The 8,684-nt window shown below is 31.4% G+C and overlaps 2 protein-coding genes across 6 annotated transcripts in view; one reads left to right on the top strand and one right to left on the bottom strand.

Annotated features, from left to right (window-relative positions):
* Positions 1-2,798: 2,798 nt before the first annotated feature.
* The window catches only part of LOC142333843 (uncharacterized), a 40,088-nt gene continuing 34,202 nt past the window's right edge, over positions 2,799-8,684 (bottom strand). For all 5 annotated transcript variants that reach the window (XM_075381399.1, XM_075381400.1, XM_075381402.1 and 2 more), the window contains one exon: positions 2,799-5,430. In XM_075381399.1, coding sequence (XP_075237514.1) covers positions 4,527-5,030 — 504 coding nt within the window. In that variant the 5' untranslated portion in view covers positions 5,031-5,430 and the 3' untranslated portion in view covers positions 2,799-4,526. The remainder of the gene's footprint in view (positions 5,431-8,684) is intronic.
* The window catches only part of LOC142334057 (tyrosine decarboxylase-like), a 28,051-nt gene continuing 27,134 nt past the window's right edge, over positions 7,768-8,684 (top strand). Inside the window, exon 1 of the mRNA XM_075381724.1 lies at positions 7,768-7,971. Coding sequence (XP_075237839.1) covers positions 7,768-7,971 — 204 coding nt within the window. The remainder of the gene's footprint in view (positions 7,972-8,684) is intronic.

The raw sequence follows: 8,684 nt of genomic DNA, 5'->3' as shown, positions 1-8,684 counted from the left end.
GAACATTGGTAAAATAGACGGAGCATACAGGAAAGTTAAGGAAAATTTTGGGGTACATAAATTAAAATCTAATAATGTGTTAAACAAAGATGGTACACCAATATAAAATACGAAAGGTAAAGTCGATAGATGGGTGGAATATATTGAAGAGTTACACGGAGGAAATGATTTAGAAAATGGTGTTATAGAGGAAGAAGAGGAAGTTGAGGAGGATGAAATGGGAGAAACAATACTGAGATCTGAATTTAAGGGAGCATTAAAAGATTTAAATGGCAGAAAGGCTGTTGGAATAGATGGAATACCTGTAGAATTACTGCGCAGTGCAGGTGAGGAAGCGATTGATAGATTATACAAACTGGTGTGTAATATTTATGAAAAAGGGGAATTTCCGTCAGACTTCAAAAATAGTGTTATAGTCATGATACCAAAGAAAGCAGGGGCAGATAAATGTGAAGAATACAGAACAATTAGTTTAACTAGTCATGCATCAAAAATCTTAACTAGAATTCTATACAGAAGAATTGAGAGGAGAGTGGAAGAAGTGTTAGGAGAAGACCAATTTGGTTTCAGGAAAAGTATAGGGACAAGGGAAGCAATTTTAGGCCTCAGATTAATAGTAGAAGGAAGATTAAAGAAAAACAAACCGACATACTTGGCGTTTATAGACCTAGAAAAGGCATTCGATAACGTAGACTGGAATAAAATGTTCAGCATTTTAAAAAAATTAGGGTTCAAATACAGAGATAGAAGAACAATTGCTAACATGTACAGGAACCAAACAGAAACAGTAATAATTGAAGAACATAAGAAAGAAGCCTTAATAAGAAAGGGAGTCCGAAAAGGATGTTCCCTATCTCCGTTACTTTTTAATCTTTACATGGAACTAGCAGTTAATGATGCTAAAGAACAATTTAGATTCGGAGTAACAGTACAAGGTGAAAAGATAAAGATGCTACGATTTGCTGATGATATAGTAATTCTAGCCGAGAGTAAAAAGGATTTAGAAGAAACAATGAACGGCATAGATGAAGTCCTACGCAAAAACTATCGCATGAAAATAAACAAGAAGAAAACAAAAGTAATGAAATGTAGTAGAAATAACAAAGATGGACCACTGAATGTGAAAATAGGAGGAGAAAAGATTATGGAGGTAGAAGAATTTTGTTATTTGGGAAGTAGAATTACTAAAGATGGACGAAGCAGGAGCGATATAAAATGCCGAATAGCACAAGCGAAACGAGCCTTCAGTAAGAAATATAATTTGTTTACATCAAAAATTAATTTAAATGTCAGGAAAAGATTTTTGAAAGTATATGTTTGGAGCGTTGCTTTATATGGAAGTGAAACTTGGATGATCGGAGTATCTGAGAAGAAAAGATTAGAAGCTTTGAAATGTGGTGCTATAGGAGAATGTTAAAAATCAGATGGGTGGATAAAGTGTCGAATGAAGAGGTATTGCGGCAAATAAATGAAGAAAGAAGCATTTGGAAAAATACAGTTAAAAGAAGAAACAGACTTATAGGCCACATACTAAGGCATCCTGGAATAGTCGCTTTAATATTGGAAGGACAGGTAGAAGGAAAAAATTGTGTAGGCAGGCCACGTTTGGAATATGTAAAACAAATTGTTAGGGATGTAGGATGTAGAGGGTATACTGAAATGAAATGACTAACACTAGATAGGGAATCTTGGAGAGCTGCATCAAACTAGTCAAATGACTGAAGACAAAAAAAAAAAAAATTAAAGATCTGCAAGTAGAATCTTTGAATTGGAGAATTAAAAATTACAAGAAAAAGTGGAACGATCATATGGAGAGGATACCATCAGGGAAAATCCCTGCTGACGTTATGATATATAACCCTATTGTGAAGTGAAGTACGTAGGTCGACCGAGGAAGTGATTGAGTAATCATAGGATGAACTGAGCCTGTAAGGGCCAGAACAGATACAGACACCTATGCCATGGAATAAGAAGAAAAAGTAGTTTTGTTAGTTCTGTTAATCATAATTATCATTATCATTAAAAATTGTCTTACTATCAATTAATTAAAGAGATTGCTAGAACTTTTATATAAAAGAGCTCTATATTTGTTTTTCATCTCTATTACTTAAAATTGCAATTGTTCCTTAACATTTGGAAAAATCTATTGCAAAAATTTATTAATGTTTTTATAAAATGTATAATTAAACTTTTACATTAATTAAAATTGATTTGTATAATTCATCCTATGAATCATTAACTGTTAAAAATATGTAATCACTTTTTTTTTTTAAATAAAAAATTAATTAAATATTGGTAATTTAAAAAACTAAAAAAACTTCATTAATCTACTGCGTTTCTTATTGAAGATAGAATAAAACATTAAATCATGCTTTCAAAGTAATTATAAATAAATGATTATATAATTGATACAAATGCAGAATAAATGAGGGGAATAAAAAAATTCTTACCTATTAATTAATTTAAAAAGATTATATAAGAGTGCTGCTGTATTTGTTATCATCTGTATACTTAAAAACTCAGTGGTTACTTAACATTCAGAAAAACTGATAGCAAAAATTTATAAATATATATTTATAAACTAAATAATTAGATAAAAAAATAATAAATAACACGTAAGTCATATTTTAATATATTCATTGTATTTATTAATGTTAATATAAAAACATACATACATTAAGGTAACATAAAACTTACATTTTTTATCTTTAATTAAATGCATTACTTATTTACTATCATATATTTTTAATAACTAATAAATTTATACTTTAAACAAAAATTTACGAGGTATAGAAGCATTCAAATTAATTTACATAAATATTCTTAACATTATGACAAAATGTAACGCTGATATTAATGTAATAATTATAAAATAAATTTTACTATTGTAATTCATTCATTTAATATCATAGCAGAACTCAAAACATGACTATTTTACAACTATTTTCGATACAAATAAATTGAAACTGAAAATACTATTGACTACCAATTTAGAATCATACATAAGATTTTTTGTGGCCTTTGAGATACAATTAAATATAGATATTTATATATTATATGACACTCCCTGTAACATAAGGATTCCAACGTGGGGTCATACATCTAAATCGATTTGGCCGTTGAGCTGCTAGGGTGGAACAAATTTATATATACCCAAAAAACACCTTTTTGGGCAGTAGTATAATAAATTATAAATAGCTTAGTTTCAAATTAATTCATTTTTTTCAGGATAGTTACACTAGGGAACAAAAAATATTTTTTTTTTGTTTCAGGAAGAAACATATGTGATTCTGATAGTATTTTTTTTCCTTAATTCAAATATGATATTGGTTTTTCATATTTTTGTTTTTTAATGGACGAATCAGGAGCGACATAAAACGCCAAATAGCACAGACGAAACAAGACTTCAGTCAGAAATATAATTTGTTTACATCAAAAATTAATTTAAATGTCAGGAAAAGACTTTTCAAAGTATATGTTTGGAGTGTCATTTTATATGGAAGTGAAACTTGGACGGTCGGAGTATCTGAGAAGAAAAGATTAGTAGCTTTTGAAATGTGGTGCTATAGGAGAATGTTAAAAATCAGATGGGTGGATAAAGTGGCAAATGAAGAGGTGTTATGGCAAATTGATGAAGAAAGAAGCATTTGGAAAAATATAGCAAAACGAAGAGACAGACTTATAGGCCACATATTAAGGCATCCTAGAATAGTCGCTTTAATATTGGAGGGGCAGGTAGAAGGAAAAAATTGTGTAGGCAGGCCACGTTATGTAAAACAAATTGTTAGGGATGTAGGATGTAGGGGTTATACCGAAATGAAACGACTAGCGCTAGATAGGGAATCTTGAAGAGCTGCATCAAACTAGTCAAATGACTGAAGACAAAAAAAAAATTGGTTTTTCCTCATCGTGCAAGGTTTCTGAGAGACAAGCATTTATAATTTCAAACACTTTTATACTTTCTGCATTCTAAACTACACAATATTCAAATATTTGACTCGCCTAGAAAGTAAGAATTGATTATTTTCTGCTATATTTCACCTGTAGAACATCCCTCATGATGGTCCAACAATAATCGGCCAGCATATTAGGATTCCATTTACCTTGATACCTCTTTTCTAGCTGAAATCTCCTGATGAAAGTATTCCCCATGCTCATCACTTGCTGCACAAAGATTTTCTGGGTAGAAATCTAGGTGCGAGTGCAGGAAGTGTACTTTTAAGGACATATTACAACCCAAATTTTTATAAGAACATTGACACAACATCACAGTAATTTTCCGCCTTTTGAATTCCCAAAAAACTCTGAGTAACATTTTTGAATGTTTGCCAAGCTGCTTTCTCCAGTGGATTCAATAGTTCCTCAAACTTTTCATCATGCATTAGTGATCGTATTTGTAGACCCACAAATATTCCTTCTTTAATTTTTGCATCACTAATTTTAGGAAACTTCTGTTTTAAGTACATCAAACCAGGAGTATTGTCCATGGCCTTGACAGAATTCTTCATTAATCCTGGTTTGATATGTTACGAAGGTAGATACTCAATTTTAGGATTACAAAATGGGTCATGTTTCACATTTTTCTGTTCAGAAATGAATGATTCGTGTTTTGACCATTCTTTTCTAATGAAACGGTATTTTCTGTCCCTACTATCCCATTCACACAAAAAACAACAGTACTTTGTGTAACCAAGCTGCAGACCAAGAATAAGTGCAATTATCTTCAAATCACCACAAATATTCCATTCATACATTGCAGCACACTGAAGCTTTTCCAACATGAATTTAAAGTTTTCATATATTTCTTTCATGCTAGCACAGTGAGCTACAGGTGATAGGAATTTATTGCCATTATACAGAAGCACAACTTTTAAACTAACTTTGGAGGAATCAATGAACAATCGCCGTTCTGTTGGGTTATGTTCATTACAAAGTGTCTCCATAACAGAAAAAATGTCATTACAAACCACTAAGCCATTTTCTTCAGATAAATAGTCCCTAAATTCAGAATGACAATTACAATAAGTCATATCTTAGTATTTTTTTGAAGAAGATTCCATCCTTTTAGCTGGGAAGCAAGCATTTCAGACTGTTTTTTTGGATAACTTCAAGTCTCATATGAGATCATTAAGATTTTCTTGAATTAGTAAATGATACTCAAATGAATTACTTTGTTAAAAATTTATATCTTCAGAATCTGTTTTTTTTTACTTTCTTACTTCTATCAGACTCTGAGCTCTCTTCATTTAATGTCGCATGTTCTGGAGGCTTTGGTATGGGCAATTATTCAGTGTGGAACTGGTCTCATTGCAGAGTGCAAGTTACAGTACACCACTGTACGTTTTGATTGTGACGTAATTCCTTTCATGTTTGTTAGGCAGAAATAACAGTCAGAAGAGTGATCTTTGGATTCCCTCCAAATCCTAGAACCTAGAACAAGATAAACAACAGATATGTGAGGCGCAGGCCCTTGTTTGGCCCCCGACTTTACACTAAAAATAAAGTTCATAACACTTTTTTACTATTGGATTAAGGTTTCACCTTTGGGACTTGAGCGCCCCTTCACCACACACATAACAAAAATTGTTAGGATGATTAAAACAACTCTCTAGGCCTTTTGTAACTAACGACTAATTAAAAGAAATAAAGTTGTAAATATGTAATACACAATAATTCAGACACACAAAGCACTCACAATGACTTGTTTACTGGTTCGCTACAATCTCACAACTGGCTCGTTCTGATGAATGTGTGCTACACTAGATCACATTTGTACATGTCTACACATGTCTGAACCTGCACAATAGTAGCAACGCTACCCTTTGAGTTAGCTCATATGGTTCCGTCATATTTACAATGCTCTAGCAGGTTTTGCTAGACAATGGACAAATGAACGAAAAAACGTTTTAAAATATTTAAAAAAAAAAATTTTTAAAACTGTGGGTGGTGGAGAAATTCCAAATACATATTTGAAAATAGTTTAAAAAACTGCATTAAGTACACCTATTGGTACTCGTGAGACAAAAATCATGTTGACCAGTGTTATTAGAACTTCAAGTTCTAAGTTTCCAACAATATTATTGTTAATGACATGTGTTGAAAATCTTTTGAATATGTAATCAAAAAGTATATTCAATCAACATCATATCTGTTCATTTAGAATGTTGTTTTTATCAAATTTAATTCTGTAAATTTACAAAATACTACTTAAAAGATGTTAAGAATAGATTTTTAAAATGGATTTAATCTTAATAAAAGATGGAAGGTGCAAAGTGCAGCTGGTGTTCAAAACTTCTTGCTTGAACTGCTTAACTAAAGCCTTTGTGTGATCTGAAGAATGGGGTACCAAGTAGTGTCATGCAGAAGCAGTTTCCCATGTCATTTGCTTCTGATTGGCCTTCAAAACATTTTTATTGCTGTACATACATTTTTTTTTTTCGCTTATAAAAAATTAATTATGTTTTGTGCTTTGCAGTTAATAGATGAAATAATGACAATAATGATCTAATAAAGACTGTTAATAGATTTTATAATTACAGTTAATAATGCAATAATGCAGAGCTACAGTTCTAGAAGGGAAAGTATTGTAATCGATCCAATTTGAGCATATGCAGCTTTCACTGGATCTTGAAATTTTAATACCGAAGGAACCCAAAAAAGAGATGAAGATTTTCCATTTATTATTGTACACACGCATGCGTGTGTGTGTTCAGTGCTGGCATCTAAATCATTTTATATCTCCAGAACTACTGAACCTATTTTGACCAAACTTGGTCAATTACTTCTATATATGGGGGCATTGATGCCATTAAATTTTCAACTTACAAGTTGAGGCTGTAGAGCAAGAACAACTTCAGTGTCTCGAGATTTCACCTAATAAAGGTCATAGTTTCCTTAGGCAAACTTTTTAACAATATTTACAATAAAAATGTTTGCATAATCGCACTCCCCACCCAAAAAATCCTGTTGTATTTGTCTGCTATGTTGTGACATCACAGGTGAGCAGTAGAATTAAAGTGTAAAAAAGTAACTTAGTCTGACTGGGTCTCAAACTCAATCGCCTGGTTGGCTCAGCACCTGGTACATTAACCTACACCAGTCTGCCAACTGTAAAAGCAAAACTTGTTCTACGTAAATTGTGAAAATACATTAGTTTAGTTAGTGCTGACCATCACCGTTAGTACCACCATACGGTATGTGTATGCGTTATAGTTAGAATTATTGAATTAAATAAACAAAAAAGGATTATATTTAAATAAAATGATAGATATTGACCAACTGATCCAAGAAACAATTGGAAAAATGGGTTGGGAGATACTATGACATCCTCTGTACAATCCAGATTTGGTTCCTTCAGTTTTTCATTTATCTGGTCCACTCAAGGAGGCATTACATGGAAAACCGTTCAGGAACAACCAGGAGATCAAAGAATTTCTGGGAAAGTGGCTCAAAGAACAAGACAAAAACTTCTTTGCATCAGGTATAAAAAAACTAGTTCATCATTGGGAGTAGTAAAATTCTCATTTTGTAAAAATACAAATTTTTTTCTACATTAATTTGTCTCTTCAATTATTGAATGTCCTCGTACAAAAGTAAAAAAATCATTCAAAATGGAACAACAGTTTTGAAATTTAATAGAATATTACTGTATACTTATTGACTGAAATTTTTATTTTTTTTATTTCACAGTTATGTACAATAAAGATTTTAATAGAGAGTAACAATCATATTTTTATTATTATTTAATTTTGCTTATTGCTTTTCAGAATGGACGAAGAAGAATTTAAGAGATTTGGTAAACAAATTATTGATTACATGGTGGAGTACAGAAATACTGTTTCTAATAAAAAAGTGACACCACCAGATATAAAGCCACATTATCTCAGACCATTATTACCATCTGAAGCACCTATGAATCCAGAAAAATTTGAGGATATTATGAAAGATTTTGATACCAAAGTGATGGAAGGGGTAATTAATTACAGTTTTATAATTAAATTTTCATTAGAAATCTTTTTATTATGTGTTATTTTACTGGTTTTATGTGGTTCTTCTTTACTTTTCTTCTCTAAATAAGTCTTTATTGTATCAATATAATTTATCATAATTTTTTTTTTTTTATCAAAGTAACTAGTTCACAAAATTGTTGAATAAAACATTTTTAAAGATATCTTAACAAGAATATAAAAATAAAACTGTTTTATATAAGTTAATTCCATTATTCATTTTCAAAATAATGGAATTTTTTTCTTCTAATGGCTCTTCAGAATTTATTACTGTGTTTTTCATAGTAGTAGAGTAGTTAATGGCTCTATTAGTAAGGCCATTAATAACAGTAAAGCCCTGAGGTAGATAATCCCCACGTCCGGAACACAACATCTACGTTCCACGTCCAGGGCGGCAACAGCTGTACTCACGTACATTACATATAGCTGGCTAACGGGGTTCCAAGTATTGTTTTTTAATAAAACTTTTATAACTTCTGCTCTAATTTATCTTCAAGCATTTCATAAATTTTTATCATCGTATCTAATTTTCGTATACTTCTGTAACTTCAAATTTCAGAATTGTCAATTCTTAATCTGCTATAATCTATAACCACCACTAAATAAATAATGACCCAGCCGATAAAAGAAAGATACAGCAGCACGGGACATCTGTCCAGGCTCTGCGATTAGTCAGGA

The sequence above is a fragment of the Lycorma delicatula genome, chromosome 13, assembly GCF_047948215.1.
Source record: "Lycorma delicatula isolate Av1 chromosome 13, ASM4794821v1, whole genome shotgun sequence".
NCBI classification, from domain to species: Eukaryota; Metazoa; Arthropoda; class Insecta; order Hemiptera; family Fulgoridae; genus Lycorma; species Lycorma delicatula.
The sequence above is the reverse complement of the archived record's forward strand: the minus strand, read 5'-3'. Positions and strand labels throughout refer to the sequence as shown.